The sequence below is a fragment of the Chionomys nivalis genome, chromosome 1 (genome assembly GCF_950005125.1).
Source record: "Chionomys nivalis chromosome 1, mChiNiv1.1, whole genome shotgun sequence".
Lineage (NCBI taxonomy): Eukaryota > Metazoa > Chordata > Mammalia > Rodentia > Cricetidae > Chionomys > Chionomys nivalis.
In genome coordinates this window covers 39,438,494-39,465,534 of record NC_080086.1, presented here as the reverse complement: position 1 = coordinate 39,465,534, position 27,041 = coordinate 39,438,494, and the positions used below count along the sequence as shown (strand labels likewise).

Here is a 27,041-nt window from a genome sequence, read left to right as displayed (position 1 = left end):
GCCAAACAGTGACATCGAACTTCCTTAGCATCTTTGATGTTACCTTACTTTCCAATGTTCCTTGGCTTAAAGATATGACCTTATCTGTAACTAACATGCAGAAATAGTGCTTTGAATGTGAAGTGTGGTTTTCCTGGCAGAGCACCAACTGAAAGATTCGCATAGATTTGTCATGTAAAACTTCATGTAGTTCAACCCTGATTATACAAGTTTACTAGCACTAGTCCTTATTTGGTTTCAGAAGTATCAAACCTACCTTTCCATATTGTGTGCAATGTTCTCTATGCTTTGGGGGTGAGAATATTCTTGGCAAATTCAGTTGTTATTGTTTCACTCTTTTCTTCTCTCTGCAACCTAGAATGGGAAACAGTCATGTCAAAGATTATTCAGAGTTCACATCTAATAACAATTAGCAACACTGTCAGATCTCCCCAGAAATGAGTTTCAGTTGCCATTCTTAATTTCTTAATGTTATTTCTAGTTTCTACATGTCCTTTCCTCATGTTTTCTGCTACTACCTAATGATCTTGTTCCCAAACCCATGACGGAGACTTTGTTTTCATTTCTTATTGTCTTCATTGCTTTGCATGATTCCCCAGCTGCCTCATTTTCTGTGTGATCTACTTGAAATTTTTCACAGTTAAGGGTTTTCTGTCCCTTTATATTCAGATAAGAATTCACTGTCATCAAAGGTCACATCTGACTTTATTTGGTAAGCATAGAAAACTGACTAGAAGACATTTTACACAAGAAGGTGCTCCATCAGCTCTCATATGAGGAAATGGGGAGCACCTGACCTGTGTCTAAGCAATGACTTATCAAGGTTCCTGGTTCTCTTGCCTTTTTATGACATGCAAGTCTATTGGGAGTTGGGTTAGCATTATTGCTTTCATTTATGCCTTGTTGGTGTCAAGAGAATAGTAATGGCTCCATGAGTCATAATGTAGACATGGCTGGAGGAAAAGGCCCTGACAGGTCCTCTCTCCAATCCTTTCCCACTTCAAAAAAAACAACCTCCCCCTCTGAAGTGTTATATGTAGTCATTCCTATTCAAAATGAGAATAAGTTCCTCCTCTCCAAAGATGTAAACTATCAGCCTCTTTCATACAGTCTTTGATTGCTCTAAATAGATACCATTTCTACTTTTAACCCATTGTTGCAGGACTTTTCTGAGGAAACATGAAGAAATATTTTTTATCCAGATATGACACTGATGCCAGACAAAATAAATGATTACACCCAAACTGAGCCAGTGAGCCAATGAGTTTATTGCCTTACTTATGGAAATACTATAAGGGGTTGCCTAGAGAAGTATGAGTGCCTCAAATCAAACTCTATGCTAGCTGGGTGACAAGTCAGGAAAGGTGTATCTCGGTAGCTCCCTCTACCATTTGCAAGCAGATCACTTGATGTCAGAGCATCCTTTTTCTAGTAATTGGTACAGATTATTCAAGTTCACTAGGAGGGCCCTAGTGAATATTCTGTGTTTCATGATATTCTGAGATTTCTATGTCTTCTTCACTTTCAGAGTTGTATAATTTCCACCTACTTCCTGAGTCTCAAGGAACCTCCTTCTAATGACTGAATATTTAAATTCTGAGAAAATAGATATGCCATGATCTTATATTCAATTATCTTCCTCTCCATATGTGACATTCTATATATGAGAACAAGACACTATTTGGTCATTTAGCATGAATCATTGAAAGATGAAAATCCTAATACTATCCTGCAGTCTAAAGATGCATTTGACTTCAAAATACCTCTGCCTCATTGGAGAAAAGGGTGACTATTGAATATATTAGTAAATAAGAGGCATATGGAATGACATCTGATTTTGAAAATTATCATCCATCCTCTCACTTCAGATCAATGATGATCTTCATCTGCCTGGATCAGAATTCCCTGGTTAATCAGATGATCCTTTTACTAACATATTTTGTTTCTGTTGAAAAATCCTACAAAGTTTTCACGACATCATCTCAGTGTTTGCTAAATTGGATTGGCATAGCTAAGTAGGGCTCTTCACTAGTAAAGGCTCTTCCTAGCCTGAGCTGCTGACTGCAGCTTTCAGAAAAAAAAAAAATCTATAATCAGTTAGAAGAGCAGTAGAGTTTATTGAAAGAAGTCTGGGCTCTGGCCCCTGATGTCTCTTGCTGTTACAAATTACTCCCTACCAGAGAAGGACAAAACCTACCAGCTTTCCGCTCCAAATGAAGAAAAGATTGATTTCCAAGACTGCGATTCCCCTTATTATCTCAGTAGTTTGTCTCCTCAAGTCAGAGAAGATTGTCCTCTCAGTCAAAGCTGAGGTGGCAAGAATGGAGTTGCCCTGTCAGTGACATAACTACTTTTATAACTGTCTTCTTTTGAACTTTATTTATTTTCATTTTATATATATATATGAGTATTTTTTTAATGTGTATGTGTATCACATGTATGCAGTGCCCATGACAACTAAAGAGGGCAGCAGAGAGCCTGAGGCTGGTGTTACAAAGTTGTAGGCCATCATGTGGATGCTAGGATTTGAATCTAGGTCCTCAGGAAGAGCAGCCAGAGCTCTTAACTACTGAACCATCTCTCCAACCCCAGTGACATAATTTTTCATTTGCATATTTTATAACAATACTGCCAAGCTCTACTGTTTGTGGACACTGCTACCCACAGCCCTGGGAACTAACTGGGAAATTGTAAAATTCTTTGGTAAAAACTTGGTTAGACAAAGGAAATACTTTTCAAATGCTACATTCTTTGGGCTAAAGATTTAGTTAAGCTACTAGAAATTGATGATCTTTAAATTTTTATTATTCATGAATTATAGCATGTGTGGGTGTTTCTCTGATATGTATGTCTGTGCACCATATGCATGCAATGTCCTTGAAGGGCAGAAGAGGGGGTCTCAACCTCTGTAACTGGTGTTATAGTCAATTATGCACTGCTATTGCATGCTGGGAATTGAAACCACGTCCTTTGCAATATCAGCAAGTGTGTTTAATGGCTGAAACATCTCTGCAGGCCACATGTCACTCTTGTAGTAGATCCATGTTACATTTCCAGAAATCAAATAAGACTGTTTACAACCACCTGTAACTCCAGATCAAAGGGATCCAATGCACTTCTTCTGGCCTCCATGGCACATACATGCATGTCATATACATACGAACACTATGCCCAAAAACATGTATATAAAAATTTTAAAAAAGGTAATTTTTAAAAGTTAGATTCTTAAGCTCTAGTTGCCAAATAACTAGTTTTTCAAATTTAGCTTGCATTTGTGCAGTAGTAACATCACATACAGTAGCCAAGAGCAGTCCTATTAGGAAGAGTTAGCTGAAAGAAACACCAAATGTGGGGTTGCAGGGAATTACATTCAGTAGGGTACCAGTACGGGTGAAAGTATGATCATATGTGATCATTTTGGAGAGGCAGTCTAGCTGATAAATGAACAGTAAGAGTGTATGATGTGGAACATTCCAGATCCTCTCTTTGTTGGTAAAAACTCCCAGACACAGATTTCTCCCCTCATGTTGCCAAATCTCTGATGTAGCATATTTCATCTGAATGCTTGAGTTGAAGTCATCTATTCACAACCTAAGTGAGATTTTTAGCCTTTCCAATGGATCAGATGCAAAAGAGGTGCTTTTCCTTCCAGCAGGCATAATGGATGCCTTCTGAGAACAGATGAAAACAGCATGCTCACTTCTCTTCCTTCATGTTCCAATCTTCTTTCTTTGTTCAACCTTTAGCTTTATGTATTTGCTCATCTCCATTACCATGATAATAGAAGACTTTCTGTTCTGTTAAGGTATTTGATCTGGCTCACCTGTGGGTAGTTTTCAGTTAAAAGAAGATGAGCTTCTCCATGTTGCAGTCATGAAACCCTACTTACCAATTGCCCCAGTGTACACTCCAGGAGCAGCAATTGAGAGTGTGGACCGCCCCTCTGCTAATCACATGGAGTTTGCTCTCATTTGCTTAATCATTCAGCTGTAATTGAATCCTGATGGGGAACCAGCTTTCTATCCAAAAGCTTCTGCTTCTCCTGCAAAGATAGTGGTAAAGTAGCCATGTCTTCTCCCCAGCAACCTCAGGACACTTTACAGATCATTTCATTCCCTGTCTTTGGAAAATGTCTGCCAGACATGGAAGAATTACAGCATTGAGATACTATAGACCACTACCCACAGACACCTTCCCCCATTGTTCTTTCTCTGCACCATTGTGCACTTTATAACAATGTTGCAGGGTGCTTGTTGGTTCTCTACTGTTCAGCTCAAAAGCAATCACACAGAAAGTGTACTAATTAAATCATTGCTTGGACCATTAGCTCTAGCTTCTTATTGGCTATCTCTTACATATTAACTTAACCCATTTCTATTAATCTGTGAATCACCATGAGGTCATAGCCAACCAGCAAAGTTTCAGCATGTCTGTCTCCGGCGGAGGCTCCATGGATTCTCACTGACTCTACTTCCTTTCTTCCAGCATTCAGTTTAATTTCCCCAGCCTACCTAACAACAGGTCAAGGCAGTTTCTTTATTCACTAGTAGTATTCACATTATACAGAGGGAAATCCTACATCATAACAAAACATAATGATCCATCCCCTTCCTTCTCCCAAGGCCACCCTTCTCTCAGCTTCCAGTCCCAAGGCCACCATCCTCTGAGCTTCCTTGGACTGGAATATCAGTATACAGTACCACTGCCACCTCCCATAGCTAGTTATAACTCATATGGAGGTACACAAGTGATTATTTCTGAGCATCTATTTACATATTTCTTGCAGAGGCTTCACCCAGTGTAGTTTCCAGACCAGTAGCATCAGTATCATCTTGGACCTGAATGCTGTGACACTGACCATAAGGTTCCAATATAAGACATTTGGACAGAGGCATACATACAAGCAATAGAACCTGCTTCAAAATTCAAAAGCTGGGAAGAGTTTATACCCACCTTCTCAAAGGAAGAGTATCAAAGATATTGAAGGAATATGTTACAGTTACTAAGGTAGTTAATTTGTATTTTGGAGGAGATGTTTTTAGGTAAACATAAATGTTCAATTTATCATAATGTTTTCTACACAGACTCCAGTATTCATCAGTGTGACCCATAGGTAACATCATTATTGCAGTGTTCCACTAATGGCATTATCTATCTTGTGTTTCATCTGTGCTTTGTATTTGGAATTGTTCTTTAAGGAAATGTCATCATGTTTGTGCATCCATTTACTCATCCTGGCATTTATATCCACATGAAAGTATAGGAAATTGGTTTATAAATAATAGTTCAATAATATCGTTATTTATTTTGTTCTTTTCAGGGATTTTATTTTGCTCATAGGAAGCTTATCCATGTCCATTTGATATTCACCTAGCATTTTCATTCATTCATTAATTTTTTAACGCATTTTTGCATTTTTATTCTGAATGGTGATTTAGGCTAAATCTTGTGTGTTGCTGGATGTAGTCATAGAATTATCCATTTTCCAAGGGAGACATTGTTTCCTATGTTGGAAGGTTTCTCCAAGCCAGCAACTGAATGCTAAATAGGAATATTGTTGTGACATATGATTGCATTTAGACCCTCTATATTTCGTGTGTGTGTGTGTATTATGATGATTCCGTATGAGAGGGACCTTGGTGACAGGTGATAGCCTGAGGGAGAGACAAACATGCAGACAGAGTTTACATGAAGAGTTTATTGAAAGAAGGGAAAGAGGAGGAAAGAGAAAAAGAATGAGAGACTGGGAGAAAGAGAAAGTGACAGAGATACAGTGAGTGACTGCCTCCTCAGAGAAAAAGTAGAAAGAAGACAATGGGAGTAGACAGGGTTTGTCTCTTAAAGTGGCAGGGTACAATCTGCCATGCAAGAAAGGGTGGCATACTGCTAGGTTCCCAAGGGACAGGGCCAAGGTATGCTGGATACTAACAGTATGTATACACTAACATGAATGCTACTCATTCTTCTTCCTTCTCTCTCCTTCCCCAAAATATGAATTTATTTTAAGGCCACAAACTGTAATGTGACATGGCAGGCATCATGCCATCTTACCCATTTGCTTTGGTGCAGTTATTCTACACAGAACAATTAAGAAGAGAATAAAAATTACTGAATGAATAAAAATGCTATTTGAATATCAAATAGGCACAGGAGTCAAGCTAGATGAGTGTCAGGGGCCATGAGCATTGCAACAGGTGCCAATTAGTATTCAAATGTCAACCTGCCAGAGGAGTGACTCTGCTGGAAGTTAATCCTGCCCAGGCAAGGCCTGCAGGACAATCAACTCTGGAAATCGTTGCTCACTTTTGCTAAAGTATCACTCCAATATTTGCATTAGAGTGTGTAATCTCATGTGATCTATATTTGTAATCTCATGAGTGCATCTCAATCTTATGAGCACATATATCTGTGGGTGGTCAGGAAGATGTCTTTTCATTTACCTATATAGTTTTGATATGTAGAATATGTCCTAGGTTATACTTCCTAACTGAATCTATTTGTCCCATGAAGACTATAAACACTTAAAATACTGTTTTTTTTTTCCTTTTTACTCAGACTAATAACAAAAACTAAGATTTTGCTGGGCGGTGGTGGCGCAGGCCTTTAATCCCAGCACTCGGGAGGCAGAGACAGGAGGATCTCTGTGAGTTCAAGGTCAGCCTGGTCTACAAGAGCTAGTTCCAGGACAGGAACCAAAAGCTACGGAGAAACCCTGTCTCGAAAAATCAAAAAAAAAAAAAAAACCAAAACAAAACAAAAACTAATATTTCTCCTCAATCTAATACAAACTGCACACAATTACCTCACTAGACTAAAGGCTTTTTTTCACAAAGTTAGAACCAGAGATATCCAACTATGGTTACTAAAGAAAAACATGACAATCCTTTGTTTGCCAAGTCTATTAACAAAAGATCAGTGCCTCAAAGCTTATTCCAGTGGACACTGTACATCTTGGCCTCACTTCTGTAACCTTGGACCCTTGTGTTGTCATGGCAATCGCTCAACTACCTATCAATTTTTAAAGCACCTTAGGAATGTGCTTTTGACCAATGAGAGACAACACTTACAATTTGTTTATCACCTCAAGGATTCTCAGAAAGAGAGTTTATGGAGAATCTAGGAGGAATTAGAAGTAAGACAGGAGAATTACGATAGATGGAGAACAAAAAAAAAAAAAAAGAAACTGGCATGAAGAAGTACTGTGTGAGAGATTTATTTTTTGCACTCAGATTCTGAGCCTTGTGCTAGCTGTAGGTTTCTTTCTGTTCTCTGAGAGAGCATTGGGGCTGGCCCTCAAAAAAACTCTCATTAGAGTAACTTTCCATGCACAAAGTTAAATCACCGAGAAGAACAAAATAAATAATTCTATCCTTGTTAGCAGGTATGAACCTGACTTCCATTACTTAGTTTATCTTATTTTTTTCAAGCCAAATATAGAAGGAAGCTTCAGATTGAAAATTGCATTGCAACAAAGCATAACCATTTCCCAAGCAATTCTTAGTCACAGCATTTCTAATAAAAAACATTGCTATTCAGAGTTGGCATAGGTCGTTGCCTTTCCACATGTCGTCAGGTTCTTTATACATTCATAATGTGGTGAGGCTCATTGTCTCTGTTGGCAGGGATCCTTCTACATTGTGGGTTTAAGACTGTATGCAATAAGCTTAATTACTATGGTATATTGTTCAGAAGGAGTAGATGCCTCTCTCAACCTATACTCACCATGCCATATTCCATACCACAGAGCTAGCCTGTCACCATGCAGTTTTTTTTTTTGTATGCTGTTTCAGTGAACTTCTCATTTTCTGATAACCCCTGTATCTGACCCCCCTTCTTCATCTCCAGTTTTGAATTTTTACATGTTGTTCTATCTATAGAAAGACACCAGGTACAGCCTTTAGAGTTCATTGTTTTACACTTAGTGAAGTTTATCTCAGGTTTATTCCTCTTCCATAAAGGAATGGTTCCCTATAGCTGGTTAAAAAGCATTCTGACCTATATATTAGCCACAGCTATCCACTTACCTGTTAAATCTGACATATTTTCATTGGTAATGGTTACAAATAAAGTTATATGTATATATATATATATATATATATGTGTGTGTGTGTGTGTGTGTGTGTGTGATGTATGTGTGTGTGTGTATGTGTGTGTGTGTGTGTGATGTAGATGAGCCTTCTGTCTATGTGATATATTCATTGATTAATAAAGAAACTGCCTTGGCCCTTTGATAGGACAGAAAATTATGTAGGTGGAGTAAACAGAACAGAATGCTGGGAGGAAGAAGGCAGGGATCCAGTCACCATGGAGCCAGCCACCAGGTCAGACATGCTGAATCTTTCCCAGTAAACCACCACCTCATGGTGCTACACAGATTATTAGAAATGGCTTAATCAAGATTTGAGAATTAGCCAATAAGAGGCTAGAACTAATGGGCCAGGAAGTGTTTAAAAGAATGCAATTTGTGTGTTGTTTTTTCGGGGCATAAGCTAGCCAGGCGGCCGGGAGCTGGGCGACGGGAAGTGGACTGCAGCTCCTTCCACATGTGTGTGTGTGTATTTTTATGTCTATATATATTCATATGCATAAATATGTTTATATAAAATATATAAATATATATAAGCATCTACATTTCTATTAAAATAAAATTTTAGTTCACTTCTGTAAAAGCACAGGGTGATATCTGCTTCCTCAGGGGGTAAGTGTGCTAGCCCTGCAACACATCAAGCCACCTTCTGAAGGCTGCACCATTGCACAATGTATTGTACCAATAATGATGAGACATTTCTGCATTCTGAATGATTTCCAGCATTTGGTCTTGGTAGAAAGCTGTTGTCATTAAGCAGATCTGTTGACTATGTATTGGTGTCTGATACTACTTCACCACTTCTCTCATGTCTGATGTTACCTATCTCTTCAGGTTTCTAAGTGTGAATTTGGGCTCTTTTGTCCCATCTCTTGTGTCTCCTAGTACATTGTTTACTTTAAGCATTATTCTTTATAGAAGGCTATTATCAGATATATGACTTCATTCTAATCTCTAGCTTTTGTTGTGTTTTTCTCATTGATATTCACAGAACAAATGTTCTAAATTTTCATAAAATGAAATTCATCAATTCCTTTTCCTTTGTTCATTCTGGATATTTTTCCTTTTTTTTTCTTTTTTAGGTCTAAAACCTGAAAAACTGACAAATAAACAGCAAGTTATACAGTACTCACTTATTTTTTTAAACGTTTTCTGACACAGGTTATATATGCTGGTCCAACTTCCATACAGAGTGAATTTTTATGAAGAATATTAATTAATTGTTGACATTTGTTCTATATATGCATAGCCAATATTTGCACCAATTGTAGAAGACTGACCTTTATTCTTTAATAGCCATTTGCATCTTTGCTGATGGTTTGTTAATGTGATGTACACACACATAAAATGTTCCTCAGTCACATATCTATCATTTTATAAGTTCTTCCCTGTCTTGATGTTGTAACTTCATGGTAAGTCTTAAAATTGGGCATCATGAGTCTAATTTTGTTTTTTACTCTTGGAATTGTTTGCCTGTTCTATTTCTTTTACCTTTCTGTATGAATGCAAAATGAGTTTTTGATTGACATTTCATTACACCTGTAGATGAAAATATAGAAAACTTATCCAAATTTTAAAGTCCATTCCATTCTCTCTTCATAGTTTTTTGGTACAGATTCTGAATACATTTCATGGTGTCAGTGCTATTTTGTTTTGTTAATGACTGTATTTATAACTTAGTAATAATGTGTTTCTTACTGAAGTACATAAATGATTGATTTTATTTATGGAGTTTATACCTTTAATTTGCTTCAGCTATTTAATAGTTTTGGTAAAGTTTAGCAGTTCTTTAGGGTCACAGGTGTCCTATATATACTATCACATCATGTACAAATAGACATCTTTACTGCTCCTTGCACATATTTTTCTTTGTCTTTTTTATTCTTTTTGTCAGCTCAAGGACTCCAATATATTGTTGCAAAACAGAAAACAACTTCTCCTGGTTGTGGTCTCTTGCTTTCCAGAACTATGCTTGCTGGACTTTCTGTAGGTGCCTGTCCTTAAGCTAATAAGCTAATGGAGTTCTCTTCTAATTCTAGTTCGTGGTTTTTGACCAAGTATGTCTATCGAATTTTGTTATACACATTTTGTGCATGTTTTGAGCAGGCTGCTTGAATTTTTTAAATTTAACAATTCTCAGATAATAAAATATCTTTTCATTCCTTGGAAGAAATCCATTCAATAGAGATACATAATAGATCTTCCCTTCTTTCTTGAAATTCAATCATCATCATTTATTAGATACCACTTAAGAATTCTTAAGTTGTTGTGTTGTGTTAGTGTCTTAAGTGCTGTTTTTATTCTTTGAAAATTCCATGCATGGAAACAGTGTATTTTTGTCATATCTCCTCCCCAGTTCCTGCCTCTCTCCAACTTCCTGGTCATTTCCTCATCTCCACCCTCCTGGGTTATTAACGTTTTAGTGTATATTCAAGAAATCAAACTGAAATATAGGATCTGCAAACCCCATTTTTAAAAAAAAGAAAAGAAAACTTGATTACTGTGACTCTTTCCAGTTTTCCCTCTTTTTTTGGCAAGTTGAAGATCTCAACCAATTTCAAATATTAATCAACATATCTTATCTTACCTCATGTCCAATTAATTGATCTAGCAAAGAGGACTAACTAGTGTGATCTTTATAAGCTTTCTTTATATGTATTTTTTTCAGACACTCAAATTTAAGCAAAATCAGAGTCTTCATCTAGTACAATTCATATAGTACAGTTGACCCATTAAGGTTAATCAACCTCTTCAACAATTTGCAACCAATACTAGCTTTTCAATTAAAGACAATTTTATAATTCATTTTATACTCCTGGTTGGTTGTAGAGACTATGAGGTGAATTAGTTACTTGAATGAATCCTGTCCCTGTCTATAAATTTTAACAAAGTAAATCAAGTTCAAATGTTTACCCCAGAGAGAAATCTAACCTAGCCTATCAGTTTATCTTGCTTCACTTTCTGTATTAATCTTGACATTTGCCTTCGAATTTTAGCACAAACTTATTGAGACTTCAGCAAACAGGTGAATGGCAGAACTTAACTTGAAACCAAGTGAGTGATGATGGGGCAAAAGTAGAAGACCAAATAGCACTGTGTTCTCATTGAAACCTTGTGATATTTCCTGTTTTAAAGTGGAATCTGTTTGTAGTCATTCATACTGGCCATTTTTTTTCCTTTTTATTTATCTTTTTTTATCTTTTTTGAAGATATTTATATTTTATTTCTGTTGTTTAGAAATTTGATAGCAGAATATATGTAACAGTCCTCTGAGGCAGAGGAAAACCATGACAAAAAAAATTTCTATACATGCAACAGTAACACATTCAATGGGCTGTTTCTCAATGTAATATGTCAAGTGACAGATTGACTCAGGGGAATTGGCTCCAGTTACATGATGTAAATCAACTTATTACTAAGTGGACAATACACATAATAGAAAACAAACTATCTTTTTGTTTATATATATTTTGTATATATATATATATATATATATATATATATATATATATTTGTAGAGAAACAGAGCTGCTTGCTGGATCCAAGCTGCCTGGTTAGCTTAGATTCAAGCTTAGATTCAAAATAATCAAACAGAAACTGTATTAAATCACTGCGTGGCCCATTAGCTTTTAATTGGATAACACTTACATATTAATTTAACACATTTCTAATAATCTGTGTATCACCATGTGGCAGTGGCTTACTGGCAAGATTTTGGCATGTATGACTCTGGTGGAAGTTTCATAGCTTCTCACTGACTCTGCCCTTCTTTCTCCCAGCATACAGCATAGATGTTCCCACCTAATTCTCTTCTTCCCTGCCATAGGCTCAAAGAAGATCTTTATTCATTACCCAATAAAAGCAATACATACACAGAATGCCTCCTACACCATTTCCCCTTTTCTGTTTAAACAAAAAAGAAAGCTTTAATTTTAACATAATAAAATTACATATAACAAAATAGATATCAAGCAAGAATTACAATTACAATCTTTTATCATAATTAAGGAAAACTATATTTATTCTTCAACTCCATCACAGACTCCAGCATGTTATACTATTACCTAAGTAAACAGGAAGTATAATGTAAGCAACTTTCAAAATTCTGGAATTGACAGAGACATATCACTTCCGGGGCAATCACCCAAAGTTCTTTTGTACCATTGGAGCATCCATCTTCAGCCTACTGACACATTGTATCCAACAAACTTTTCCATGAAGGAGGAATTTCAAAGTCAGTTCCACTTATATTGGCAGTTTGTCATTCTCTTTTTTCTGTGTCCAGTAGAATGTCTAGCAGACTCTTCTATGAAGCAGGAACCCCAAGAGATTGTCTTACCCTTCAGTCATTTCTCTGCAGATCCCACATGTCCAGTTCATTAAGCAGTCCAAGAGAGAGCAGGTTTGTTTTTTGTTTTTTTTTTGTTTTTTTGTTTTTTCCCAAATGGCTAACCAACTCTATAAGGGGCCTCAGTGATGCACATCTTCCTCTTCAAGTAATTGGTGCTGCTGGGAGTGGACATGCCCCATTGTCATAAAAAGTCCTAAGTTATTAAAACATTTTAAATGCCATATTCTGTAGTCTTTGAAATGTTTGAAGAATACCTAACTAACTGAAATATATCTCTATATATCTAGAAAACCTAAGTAATATGATTGTTATAGATTATTATCTATTAACCTATATTTATTAATTATACATTACATTTTTAAATAAACTGCACAAACACAATACCTTAATCAAGAGCAAAAATATACATATAACAAAATTAATCTAAAACTTGTATCAGTAAACCAAGACCCAAACCAATGCAAAGTATCCATCTCTATAGGCATATCCCCTTTAAATGTAAAGAAACATTTTCAAACAATATATGGGAATATGGGCATAGTTCTGTCCAAACTTCTTGCTGCTGTTTACTGGGTGAAATAATTTTTTTGAGGTTGTTCACAGTGACATCTCAGGGAGGGGGGGTCATGTTCTATGAAACCATATTAACCTGGAATAAATCCACAAGTTCTCATCCTCTGTGGAAACCAAAGAATAATCTCTTTCCCAAAGAAACATATCAACAGACACAAATTTTGAAGTCAAGACACCTTTATAGTATACATGATGGTTTAGTTTAGCAGCCCATACAATGAAATGTCTCTCTGTACTTAGTTCCTTCACAATCAAAAAATTCAAAGACAGAATACATAATCCATACATATACATAATCCAGACTCTCTTTATATATTTATATATTCCATCTTTATGTGGCTTATTTATATTTACTCTATTATTTAAATATTTATTTTGTTATCTTTACTCCTTTAATCTAGGACTGTCTGTATTCTGTTCACTTAAAGACTTTTATTTTTTAAACCATTTATTTCTTTTTATAACTCTCTACACTTTTTTTCCTTTATCTCTCAAGCCTATATACATTTATCCAATCCTGGGATTCATTTAGAGGTCTTTTATGTCTGAAACTGTCCTTATTGTCTTATCTCTAATTCTTTACTGTCTTGAAGAGTTTTTAAAATAGTAAGCAGCTTAGTTGCAGCTGCTCTGGAAGCTGGATCCACCCCTTTCCACTTTCAAAATGGTGGAGGTACATTACTGCCAGCTCTGGTGCTGTCAGGTCAGAGCCATGCTCAGTACCTTAACTCTGAGAATGAGCGTGCAGCACATAAACCCATTTTATCTTAGTAATAGCCAAATTTGCCATGCAGAGCATTGCACAGCTTGAAAATATCCCTGTGCATGGTGGCAGAAATTCACCATACTCTCCTGCTTGTGCATGCCTAGCAGTCCTGATCCAACCACCTGCCAAAGTGGAAGGGCTCTGAGCTGGTCTCAACTACTTTCCTCCTGACCCTGAGTGGGCACACAAACACCTGGGCCCACAAATGCTCCAAATCTGGAGTTTGAGCTGGGAGCATGGTCCAGGAAACAGACTTTTTAAGCTTTTTTTGCTACCAGTGAATCATGAAAACCTCCCTTAAGGGAGCTGCAGCATGCTGCCAGCTGAAGAAAACATGAGGCCAAGCTTTGTTTTTCTGTGTCTAGAGTTCCTTTTCAAGCTTTTTTAGGTTGTACATGGATTTAGTACACTACATTGGTGTGCCAAATGTAACGGGAGAGAGCTGCTTGTTGGTTCCCAGCCTTCTGGCTAGCTTATACCCAAAATAATCACACAGAAACTGTATTAATTAAATCACTGCTTGGTCCATTAAGTCTAGCTTCTTATTGGCTAACACGTATTAATTTAACCCACTTCTATTAATCTGTGTATCGCCATGTGTGAGTGGCTTACCAGCAAAGTTTTGGCATGACTGACTCTGGCAGTGGCTCTATAGCTTCTTCCTTACTCCATCCTTCTTTCTCCTATCATATAGCCTAGGTTTCCCTGTCAAGTTCTGTTCTTCTCGGCCATAGGCTCCAAGAAGTTCTTTATTCATTAACCAATAAAAGCAACATATAGACAAAAAACCTCCCACACTATATACCAATCCAAGTTTCCACTCCCTCCCCTCCTCCGATTTCTTCCACATACTCTCCCACACCACCCCCACCAATCCTCAGAGAGGCTAAGGAACATTGTTTTGGGGAAGGGCCAATGCCCTCCCTACTATATCTAGGCTGAGCAAGGTATTCATCCAAAAAGAATAGTTTTCCAAAAAGCCAGTACATGTAGTAGGGATAAATCCTGGTGCCACTGTCAGTGGCCTTTCAGTCTACCCCAGCCATGCAACTATCGCCCACAATCAGAGGGACTAGTTTGGTCCTGTGCTTCTTCCTTCCTAGTTCAGCTGAAGTTTGTAAGGTCCCATTAGCTCAGGTAGACTGTTTAGTAGGTGTATCCATCATGATCTTGACCTCTTTGCTCATATTCTCATTCCCCCCACTCTTTAACTGGACTTTGGGAACTCAGTCCAATGGTCCAATGCAAGTCTTTGCCTCTTTTTCCATCAGTTGTTGAATGAAAGTTCTATGATGATATTTAAGATATTCATCAATCTGACCACAGGGCAATTCAAGATGCTCTATTGCTTAGGGTCTTAGCTGGGGTCATCCTCGTGGATTCCTGAAACTTTCTTTAGAGCCAGGTTTCTTGCTAAACCTATAATTGCTCCCTCAATCAAGTTATGTCTTTCCTTAATCTCATCTCTGTCTTTCCTTAGTCTCAACTAGCACATTTCCTCAAATTGACCATATTTTTAGAGGCTGAATCAAGATATTCTGGTCACTGATAAAATATGAAATTTTTGCCTTCCCACTAGATCTGCTTTGCCTTGGAACATTGCTCTTATTCTCTCTCTCTCTCTCTCTCTCTCTTTCACTTTTTTTTGTTGCTAATGGTGATCAAGTTTTTCATGTCATAGAACCAGGATTATAGCTAGCTTTTTCTTCTCAAGATTAGAATAGCATGTGACCCCATTGTATTTTACTGATTGGCTCCATGGTGCTTCCTGAGATGGGAATTGAAGTTTAATGACACCTGAAATAGTGTCAATAATTCAGATTGACTGCTTAGGTTACCTAACAGTCCAAATCAGTCTGCAACCTACTTATAATGAGATTCTCTTCTTGAGCTTTTGAACATCTGAATGTTTTGTTTTTTGTTTGTTTGTTGTTCAACAGATTCTGGTAATATCATATGATACTAACCTCATGCAATGTGTTGAACCTTAACCTCCTTGCTCTTGAAACATTCTATGTAGATGGCTTTATATCTTCCTTCAGGATTTTTAGAATTCATTAATAAAACCGTTTGAGACTATATCTTTCTTTTATGATATTATTTCTAAAACATAAAATTGCTGTTTGTAATTTATATGGAATCTCAAATATGATTTGGGATTATTCAGATAATCATTTTTTCTTTCAACTTTTATAATTTGTGTATCTTAAGGAAATATTCTATTTTCTTGATGTTTCCTTGATGAGATTAAAAACATAAAAGTTCATCACATTCATGGATAGGGTGTAATGTGGAGTGGCAGGCCGCTTCCCTGCTGCCCCAGCTCCTGGCTGCCTGGCTAGCTTATGCCCCGAAATAATTACACAGAAACCGAATTCTTTTAAACACTGCCTGGCCCATTAGTTTTAGCCTCTTATTGGTTAGCTCTTACATATTGATCTAACCCATTTTTAATATTTTGTGTAGCACCACGAGCTGGCTTACCAGAAAAGATCTTAACCTGCGTCTGTCTGGAGTGGGAGAATCATGGCGACTGCCTGACTCAGCTTCTTTCTCCCAGCATCCTGTTCTGTCTACTCTGCCTACCTATTTTTCTGTCCTATCAAAGGCCAAGCAGTTTCTTTATTAATTAACCAATGAAAGCAATAGATAGACAAATGACCCACCTCCATCAGTACATGTTATTTATAGTTTATCCCTCATATAGTCTAAGATATGTCTCCTTGGTCATTCTAGCTCAACATTTGTCGATTTCTGTTGATCATTTGAATAATGATATTTTGACTCTACTTTCTCTGTTGTTTCTCTATTTCAAATCTATTACTTTTTGTTTTAATTTTTATCATATGCCTGCTTTCTTAGTATTTACTCACCCATTCTCTCTTTGGGAGTTGAGTTTGTCTATATCAGTTCTTTCTTGTTTTCCAGTATAAATATGCTTTCTATCTAACTACCATTTCATCTATTATCCATTAATTGCAATGTATTATAGTTTTATTTTAAGTCTTCTCAAAGTATGTAATTTTTTTGGACACTTTCTATTTGACCCAGGGATAACTTCATCAAGTTTTTTTTTTGTTGAAATTTTAAATATTTGGATTTTTCTATGACTTTTGCTATTAATTTCCACATTTTTAAGATATGAGAATATACTTTGTATAATTTCTGTGGGCTTTTATTTCCTTTTTCCTTAAGGCCAAGATATGGCTTGTCTTAATGATCCTTTCAGTTGCACTTGAAAGGAATGTCTACTCCTGTTGTATGCATGATTTTAGGAATTTCAGCCAGGTTAATTATCCTAATTGCAGTTGTAGGGCATCTGTATATTGAATAGTGACACAGGTGTTTTCTGGAGGGCTGAAGTTGGGAAACTGTTCAGCATAATACTAATACTAACTGAGCATAAAGTTCAGTGGAGTCTTAATTTTGGATCAGAGGTTTCTGTGTTTATGGAAGCCTATGTACATTCATGTTCTAAGTGTAAGAAAATCCACTTTGATGTTCCATGGTGCATAATAGTAAGAGTGAGGTGTTTTACTCATTCCCACTTAAGTGTTCTACACCTGGGATGATTTTCATAATTTTTCTTCTACAAATATACTCAATACTTCTTTTCTCTTTTCTCACATGTCTGAAAGTGTGTCTTGTAAAATACTATTTTCAGGAGTGATGACTAAGCAAAAGTTGGAATAAGATGAAATCCATCATATATTCAGTAAACTGTCCCCGGTTCTATTTCTCCTCCAGACATACATTAAAATCAATCGGGATCATGGAGACTCTGAGAAGCATGGAGTCAAAAATCTATTTAATCCTCCTGTTCCCTAATACAATGCAGGAAATACTAGTTATTGTAATACATTACATGATTTCTAGGGATATAGCATGAAATATTTGAAACAGATTTCTAGTGACCAACAATATGTGATCAACAAAGTTTTATTTGTGACAGCCAGTGACCTTGTTTGCTCCTATGTATTTCACTGTATTTCTTTGGAGCCGATCTTTAAAAGTTTAGAGGCATGTGTTGTCAGGGAAAAGAACCATCTGCGAATTCAAAGTTAAGAAAACTCTAAGGGATAAAGATAGAAACTTGTTGCTTCAGTGTCTGTAACTTTAACATAACACATAACATGCATTGTAAAGACTTCCACCCAAACATTTTATCTGCCCCCCTTTACCTACTTCCTCAGTATTAATGCCACTAGCTTCCCTGGGAAGTATTAGTTTTAGAAAGGCATTACAAAGACTGAGGCTCTGTTTACTGCATGATTTGCGGGAATAGTTCAAGAACAACCTTGATGTCTTATACCTTCCTGGACTACAGGCATCACTAGGAAAGTACTACAGACTCAGTATCAATCCCTTCCCCCATTATCTTCCTGTACTTTGTTACCTCCGTTGGGACTTTATTGACACTTTGCTTTCTTTTCTTGAACAGGTGGGCTCTGCATTGCCCAGTCCGTGAGAATCCCCCAAGAGCGCAAAGACAGGACCATTGACTTTGATAAAATTATCAAACAGCTCTTGGACACCCCCAACTCCAGGGCCGTCGTGATTTTTGCCAACGATGAGGATATAAAGTAAGGATGACTGGTGAACCTCGTTCCTATGCATGTTACAGCTTTAGGAGGCAGAAGGATGAGGATGCTGGCAAGGAGAGGAGAAATAAAAGTCAGACCAGAGGTGTAATTACAAGGTGGTAAATTCTTTCCTAGTTGCTGTCTCCACAGTTTGTCAGTTGTAGAAACAGTAGCTCATTTCTCTCCTGTATTGAATTACTGGCAGAAGGTAAAAGTATTTAGCCTTTGAAAAGTTGTATTATGAAAAATAGATCTAAGTATTGCAGGCTTTTATCCCAAGAGTGGTGTTTGTTAGTGTAAAAGACAAAGGGCTTATAGTTCTGCCTTCATTGCTCAGAATTGAAACCCAGGGCACCAACTGTTAGATGTCCACATTCTCCATCCCTCTAGTATTTATTCCTTTCTTCCTTGATTTCCTGCACTCCAAACTTGTCATTTTAACTTCCTTTTTCACTGAGTTCCTTCACTTACAGTCACAACATACCCTGTGAATCTCTTCCAGAATGCAAGTGCCCCCTGATTCCTTTTCTGAAAGCAGTAACCCAGTCCAGAATCTTTAATTTTGTCTTTTAAGAAATAAATAGTAAATTGTGCTTGATTGAAAAGGCTAAATTTTTTTCTAGTAGTGTCCGAGTAAAATGTCTTGCACCCTGTTTGCTAACAAGTTCTCCCTTGTGGGTAGCAGGGCTCCTGGCTTGCCAATCTCTGATGTGTCATTCTAGAAATATTCTGTACCATGCTCTTGATCCATTTTTAAGTACCCTGTAGGTGTACTGTATGTGCCTCCTCTTTACCTAAGCTTGCCTTAACATTTCATTACAGAGGACCTTGTTTATCAGTACTCATGGATCTCTGCAGTTTTTAATCTACACACATAATTTTATTTTACATATATACTACAGTTTATCTAGCTTCTCCCTCATATATTGACAATTACATTTTTCAACACAGAATTTCACAGTTATAAAAAAAATAATCTAGTAAACTTCCTGAACTGAAATGTGTGCTGAATTATAAATATAAAATATACACTTATAATACATAATATACTATATGATATATAAATATATCAGATTGATATATCATATTCACTGTGCACATAGAATTTTATGTGTAATCTTTTGAAATTTAATCACAGATTCATTATTTTGTATGCTCTAAGTGTGTTTAGATTGTAATGTTTTCTAAAAAGATTCTAAAAAGATCTGCCCTTTCCTTTAAAAGGCCATCAATACAATTGTCTGGAAATGTGCTATTTTATGCTTTTCTGGTGTAGAAAATTTATGTGTTAAATCTTTCCCTTATATCTTAAAATTCTTTGCCATTGAGTTTGAAAGTATGTCATTTTTACTGGGTAAAACTGAATGGTTCAGCCCATGATAATTTCTTCCCTAGCTTCTCCCATTTTCAGCACCCTTTCTTCCTTTTCCCTGCTCCACGTGTCCCAAAAAACAGCCCAGAATCTCTCCAGCATCCCTCTATGAAGGCTGTGACCACCAGTGAGGTTACATGACCATTACATGGAAAAAGGAACCTAAGAATCACTCTCTGTTCTTGAAAAGGTTTCTTCCCCTAGTTCCCCTTTCCTTTGCCTCCAAGTTCTCCCAGCAGTGAAATGAAAGTCTTCTGAAGCTGTCCTGTGAGACAGCTTCCTAGACTAAATTCCCTCTAAACACTCCATGCTGTATGCACTGCTGGCCAGAAGGCTGTTACTCTTCCCTCTTCCTTGATCTTTCCATTGTTTCTGGTATGTTTCAAAGAAGAATTCTCTGGTCAGAGTATGTCTGAAAAATTCTTCTCATCACACTTTAATGTTTTAACATATGCCAGTGGCACTGTGCATTGTTGTTGTTCCTGAATGGTTCACATTAGTTGGCATTTTCCATTGTCTCTAGCCTTCCTTACATCAGATGATTTTTGAATGGTATTTTTATTGTTACTTCCATTCTTGATAATAAGGGAATAGGTGGTGCTCAATAAATACCATTAAACGAATGATTGAAATTCTGAATCTGGAGTTCAGTGTTTAATGGTATATGAAAGTCTTATCTCCCTGGACTTTATGGTTGGTATTTTTGTTCATTTGCTTGTGCTCCCTCCCTCCCCCTTCCTCCCCACCTCCAGAGTTTTACTCTATAACCTACATTGACATCTTACTCATAATCCTTTTGCCTCATTCTCTGATTGCTGGGACTGCAGGTATGGGATTGAAATAGGATTAAGTCTTGATTCAAGTTTTATCATTTTAGACCTCACATACACCACATATGCAGTTGTCGACCTAAATGCTTGATCCGGTTCTACCAGCATGTCTTTTGCTCATGGCATTGTCTTACAGAATTCAGTCTTTGTCTTTATCTCAAGTTATCTTTTATGTATGCCAATCCCTGGGAAATGTTTTGGATGACCATGAAATGCATTGTTTCTCCCTGTTTGTGTCACTTTGGGGTTATCTTATTCAACTTTGTGTTTTAGTTACTTGTGAGGTTTTTTTTTTCTTATATTGGTCTTTGAGCTCCAACCTCCTCCCTCCCTGATGCTATTAACATCCTTGTCAAACATTTTATTAATCTTTTATTGTCTGCTTCATGCATTTACTAATGTGTGATACGTTAGTAATGTATATCTATGTTGAGTTTTTAAAAATGATAGTTTTGTGGTTAAGATTATAACACTTTTGTTCTGTAGTATGTGGCTTTTATTTTGGGTGGAAACTGTACATAATCCCCTGATAAATTATTTTATAATGCAGCTACTTTCTATATTGAATATGTATTGCAATTTATGTGTTAGCATCTTGGTTTCTGAGCACAGCGATAAAACGTCTGGTATATATGCTTCTTCTAGAATGTGATATTGAAGGCAGAACCGTCTGAAGATTACAAAATTCCCATAATGTTGATTCTTTTTCAAAACTGTACACTGGAGATGGAAAATTTTGACATTTCCTGCGACATTAACTTCAAACACTCTGAGACCAGGAATAAGATGGCATTAATATCTCAATTTTGAAGGAAGCTAAATGCTGAATCAGTGATGGGTATTGATAATTTGGATTTTAAGGAAGAACAAAATCTGTCTTCAAAATATAACTCTGCAGTTATAAAAGTAACATGTGTGCATTGTAAATCCCCCGGGAAATAAGAGAGTTTTTTCTTCTTCTTTTATAAAAAGAATGCTATAAATTTTACTCCACCCAACACTGCAGAAAAGTTAGATGTCAAAGCAAGTGATTACAAGTAATAATTAAAATTATATTTTATAAAACCTATAGCCTCTGTCTTCAGACAGTTTAGTATTTGCAAGCGGCTTGCATGTGCTCTCCGGCTTTTTCCTGCAGTATGGATGTTGCACAAACTCTGCATGGTTCTTTGGTGACTCACATTAGAATTTAGTCATCATCTGAACTTTGAATACGTGCTCATGTATTTATTTGTATCTGGTCTTACCCTGTTTTCTTGACTTCCCTTTAACTTTCTCATCACTGTCAGATGTCATCACCTCTCCAAATGTTTTAGTAACAAATTTTTATCTCCTTTCTGTGATTTAATATGAGTCTGTATTTGAACTGTATGTGTAAATACATGCATACACATAAATTTATGTTGGCCAGTTTTTGTCATATAGGAATTGGAAAATCACAGTTTTAAAAACTATTTTATGTTTTTAACTATAGCCTTTGACATTCAAACAAGGTGCGTTTTATTGACAGCCCCAGTATTTTCTTTCAGGAAAAATATATGTACACATATGTAATTATTTTTAACATTATTTATTGTGTGTGTGTATGCACATGTACATTCATGAGATCAAAGGACAACCTCTGTGGGAGTCAGTTTTCTTCTTACATTTTGTGGGCATCAAGAATTGAATTCAGGTCCACAGGTTTAATGCCAAGTACCTTTGTCTATTGAGCCATCTCACCAGCCCTATGTATTTAATTACAAACCATGACAAAACACTCTAATGCAAAATGTCTGTTTCTTGTCCTATCCTCCATAATCTCTGGCTCTGTTCTCTTGGGCAGCTATTCCAACTGTTTAAACACTTCTGGTTTCATCTGCATAATAGACAGACAGGCAAGTTTAAAATTACTGATTTCCTGATCTGTCTACTCATATACATCTGAAATGTTTTAAATTATACAAATCACATTTAAGGTCCCAACATCCTCATACCACATTTCCAGTGAATTAAAATTAGTCTTTACACTATTATGAACATTCAAATGACACTCTATAGAATTAAGCACTTATTTTCCCTTTGTTGCTGTGACATCTTTGTGCTTATTTTCCCTAAAGAAAGTATAATAACGTTTTAGCTAGTTGTTTTTATTATTTAGCTAGCTTTAGTATTTTCCTATTATTGCTAGCATTACAGATACATCTCTTTTCCTCCAGGTTCATAAATCAATATTCACAGTCATAGATGTTTTTGGACTCACGCTCCTGAGAACTCCATCATCCATTCCTAATCTGGAGCCAGCCACTATGTTGCTAACAATTCGCCCTCTTGTTTTCTCTCGCCTTCCCTGACCTTACCTTTTTCTTCCCAAAATATTTTTAGTCTGCTTTTTTCCTTCACATTGTTGGATCACATCTTGAATAACTTCTTTGAAAGAATAATCTATAGGAATATATATTTCAGTGCTGGAGAGTTGTCTCAGTGTTTAAGAGCCCTTATTGCTCTTACAGAGGCCCTGGTGTATACATCACACAGTTCACAACTGCCTGTAACTGCAGCTCCAGGAGATCTGACACATTCTTCTGGCCTCTGAGGGCATCTGCAAGCATGTAGTACACTTAAACTCATAAAGGTATACACATTAGTAAAAATGAGCACATCATTTTTATTAAAAAACTGCTTTTTGTATTTGATGCCCAAATTTTTATTCTGACTCCACAATTAATAGTTGGTATGTTGACATTATGTCTCAACAATTTTAAAACAATATTTTTCCAGAAATGATTTAGTAAATAGTTTTGATTACTTATGAGTTGGAGAATTATTGATTTGTATGGCATACTAGAGTCTAACTTTATAGTGGAAAAAAAAGCAAGTACTTCTGAGCACATATGAGAATTCTTTTTGCACTGGGATTCATTGTGTGTTAAATATCATAATTCTGAATTAAAACATTTTCTCAGACTTTTGTTATAGTATTATTATTCTCATATTTTGTTCCCCTTTGTCTCTTAAGGAATAAATCTGATTTTCTCTAAGTTTTTCTCAGCTTTATGAGATATTTTCATTATTTCCAAAGTTAGCACTTTTGTGACGTTTTGTTGCTCTATTTTTTATGACAGTTTACAATTTTTAATTCACAAATTCAGCCTCTCAATTTGTCAATTGATTGGTAAATAATTAATAAATTATAGAAATTATTTCTTGAAATGTCTTATTGGCAATAGTTTGAAGCCACTGTTTAAAATAATCTTATTTTTCTATACATTTGTTTAGGAAATGTTGGCTGTATGTAGTCTTACACTTATTTTAAAATTCTTATTTTTTAACATTTAGTCTTATTTTCTTGACTTTATTTTTTTAAAAGTAGCTGCAATATTTTATTTTCAATATACATTTTCTTATCTATGTTCTTAGTTTTGTTCTTATCTTGCTGTTGGCTATCTTTATACACCTTAACTAAGTGAATTTGTTATTTTGTACTTTCTTCTGTATTATCTCTCCCCTAATCCATGCTGGTGCTCCTTTCCATGTTAATTTTTGTCTTTTTCACTGGGGTCTTCTGTACTTTTGGGGTAGGCATTAGCTTACTGTAGACATAGGTTTATCAACCAATCCGAGTCACAGTAGGTATAGAATTGGCTGTTGTATTAAGGGCTTCTTTACTGTCTTTTTGAAAGTGGTAGATTAAAAAAAAAAAAGCAGAATATTTTTTTTTTCTTTTGCCTTTTGTCTTTTAAGCAAATGTTATTCCCTTTACTATTTTTTTTTCCTTTTTTGGTTTTTCGAGACAGGTTTTCTCTGTGTAATAGGCCTAGCTGTCCTGGAACTAGCTTTTGTAGACCAGACTAGCATCAAATCCACAAAGATCCACCTGTCCCTGCTTCCCAAATTCGGGGATTAAAGGCATGTACCACCACTGCCTGGCTATGTTATTCCCTTTAAATAGCCTCACCTTTCAGTATGCAATACATGGGTATATACTCATTCTCTCCCATTCCTTTCCTTGCTTCACACAGTAATTTCTCCTTGACCTTTTCTTGCTTGGATAATCACGCTATGATGGAACAATTTCTTATTATTTTATTAGAAAATTCCCCATTCATTTTTTGGTCGAGAAGAAAGAAAATGTGATCAGAGTTTTCACTGTCTCTTGTGTTGTTTTTAAAGACATTCTTATTGATTTATTGCTGAACCTATGTGATAACTGAAAATTGAAAATCCAGAGTGATGAGATATTTGTGTGTGTGTGTGTGTGTGTGTTTTATATGTGGGTATAGTTTTATGTGTATGTATGCAAGTATATATATTGATATATGTGCAGATGTGCATGTGTCTCTCATTTTCACCTCTTTTCCAAATTTCAATATGAAATCTTTCTAATATCACTTTTTCCTTTTCTTACCTTTTCTCTTGTTGCCTTTGCTTTTTACAAACTATACTCACCTAAACGCGGAAAATGAACTTTCACGTTGAATTCTGTTTATTTTAATAAATGACTGCAGATCTATGATTTATATTGACATAGTACTTTCTGGAAATAATATTGACCACTATCTCAACTCTTCACCTGAAGCCCAATATCATAAAAATGAAGTAAAACATGACTTTATTTGGCCATTATGAGAAAGGCATTTAGTATCCTTTTCTAGGTTGTGCTTTCACAATTTCTAAAAATGTGAATATGTATCTTTAGTTTATTATATGTTTATCTCTCCTTTTGCCTTTGATTTATATTTGTTTTATTCAAAGGACTTTGACAAATTTATGAATTTCTTTACATATGCTGTATACAAATCCTCATCATAGTCCTTTGCTATTGCTTGTTTATGTTTTGAGACTAGAGAGCTTCTTTTGCCTGTACTTAAGCTTAAAGGGGTTCGTGTTCAGCTTTTACACCTATATGCTCTCTTGTGTTCACTTCCATAGACAGATCCTTGCAGCAGCGAAAAGAGCTGACCAAGTGGGCCATTTTCTCTGGGTGGGGTCAGACAGCTGGGGATCCAAAATCAACCCACTGCATCAGCATGAAGATATTGCAGAAGGAGCCATCACCATCCAGCCTAAGAGAGCAACCGTGGAAGGTATGTCCTTTGTCAGCAGTGGGGTGTGTAAAGAGGGGGGATGTTTGGTGACCCAAACTGAGGTCTTTGGGGAGTTTCATGTTTGTACAGTATTTATAACGTGTGTTTTCCAGAGTGGAGTGATGGGGTACAAATGAAGCTGTACACCTGGTCTCTTCCCTTTGCTGACAACTCTCTTTTGTAGAGATTATATTATTTCATGGTAATGTTGCAATTAGCATAGATTCTTTTCTCACTCTGAAGAGCATTCTGAGAAGAGATCATCACCATTACTAAGAACTAAAACAATAACACATCCAAGTGTGTGTACAACAACACTGCAATTTTAAGGAGAACATTTTCGTTTTGTAATTTATCCTTTGCTTTTTAGCACAGCAATCATGAGGACAGTTCCTGTTACCTCTTGTGATCTCTCCAGAGGCTGTAAGCATAGGAATGTGACATTCTGCAGACACCAGTGTTGCCTCCTTGTCTCACTATTCCCTTGCTTTCCTACATTGCTGACACCTCCCTTTTCTCTTTTACCTTCTTTGATATTAAAAAATTCTTTTCAGGGGGGGCATTAGTAGGAAATGATATTACTTGTTGTTCCTGCACACCAACTGAATATATTGGTTACAATTAATTCTTTCTTTAATGTGCAAAGAAAGGGTCTGTCTAAATGGAAACACTGTCTGAAGAAAAATGAACTCCTCTGCTGATAGCCTGCTTTTTGTTTCCTTTTTGGTGAATCATGTCTTCAAAGATTTCCTCAAGTATTATTTGCACATCACAGTGAACCCCATCGTCTTACTCAACAAAATCAAATATTTGCACTTCTTTATATTTTCTCTCTGTTCCAATAAAATTAATTATTCTCCCCAGAAGGTTACAGGGTCTGGGTAGATTTTCTGAAACAATTCAGATTGTTCTTTTATCTGTCACAGGTCTTTTCCTATGTTATCTTGAGGAGATAACAATCCCATGAGTCACTTCTGTGTTTTCTTTGGGAAATTTTGAATTAATTTATTCCCCTAATACATTCCCAGAGCTGAATACATATCTAACAAAACAGGTCACTGAATTTACAGATGGGCTGCTCTTGTAGGAGGTCATTACTTAGTTCCTGGCTGCTCAGTCCTGAAATAATCACACAGAAACCTTATTATTTGCCATGCTGTTTGGTCAATATATTAAGCATATTTCTGGCTAACTCATATCTTAAATTAACCCATCTCAATTAATCTGTGTATCACTACAAGGCTGTTGCTTACTGGGTAAAGTTCTAGCATCTGTATCCAGCGGGGCTACATGGCTTCTCCCTGAATGTGCTCTACCTTCTTTCTCACAGCATTCAGTTTAGTTTTTCTTGCCTAGCTAAGTTCTGCCCTGCTATAGGTCCAATGCAGTCCATTATTAACAAATGGTATTCATA

The 27,041-nt window shown here is 36.3% G+C and overlaps 1 protein-coding gene across 3 annotated transcripts in view; it reads left to right on the top strand.

Annotated features, from left to right (window-relative positions):
- The window catches only part of Grm7 (glutamate metabotropic receptor 7), an 897,233-nt gene that overhangs the window by 425,728 nt on the left and 444,464 nt on the right, over window positions 1-27,041 (top strand). For all 3 annotated transcript variants that reach the window (XM_057768699.1, XM_057768691.1, XM_057768684.1), the window contains exons 3-4: window positions 18,218-18,359; window positions 25,473-25,627. In XM_057768699.1, the coding sequence (XP_057624682.1) occupies window positions 18,218-18,359; window positions 25,473-25,627 (297 nt within the window). The remainder of the gene's footprint in view (window positions 1-18,217; window positions 18,360-25,472; window positions 25,628-27,041) is intronic.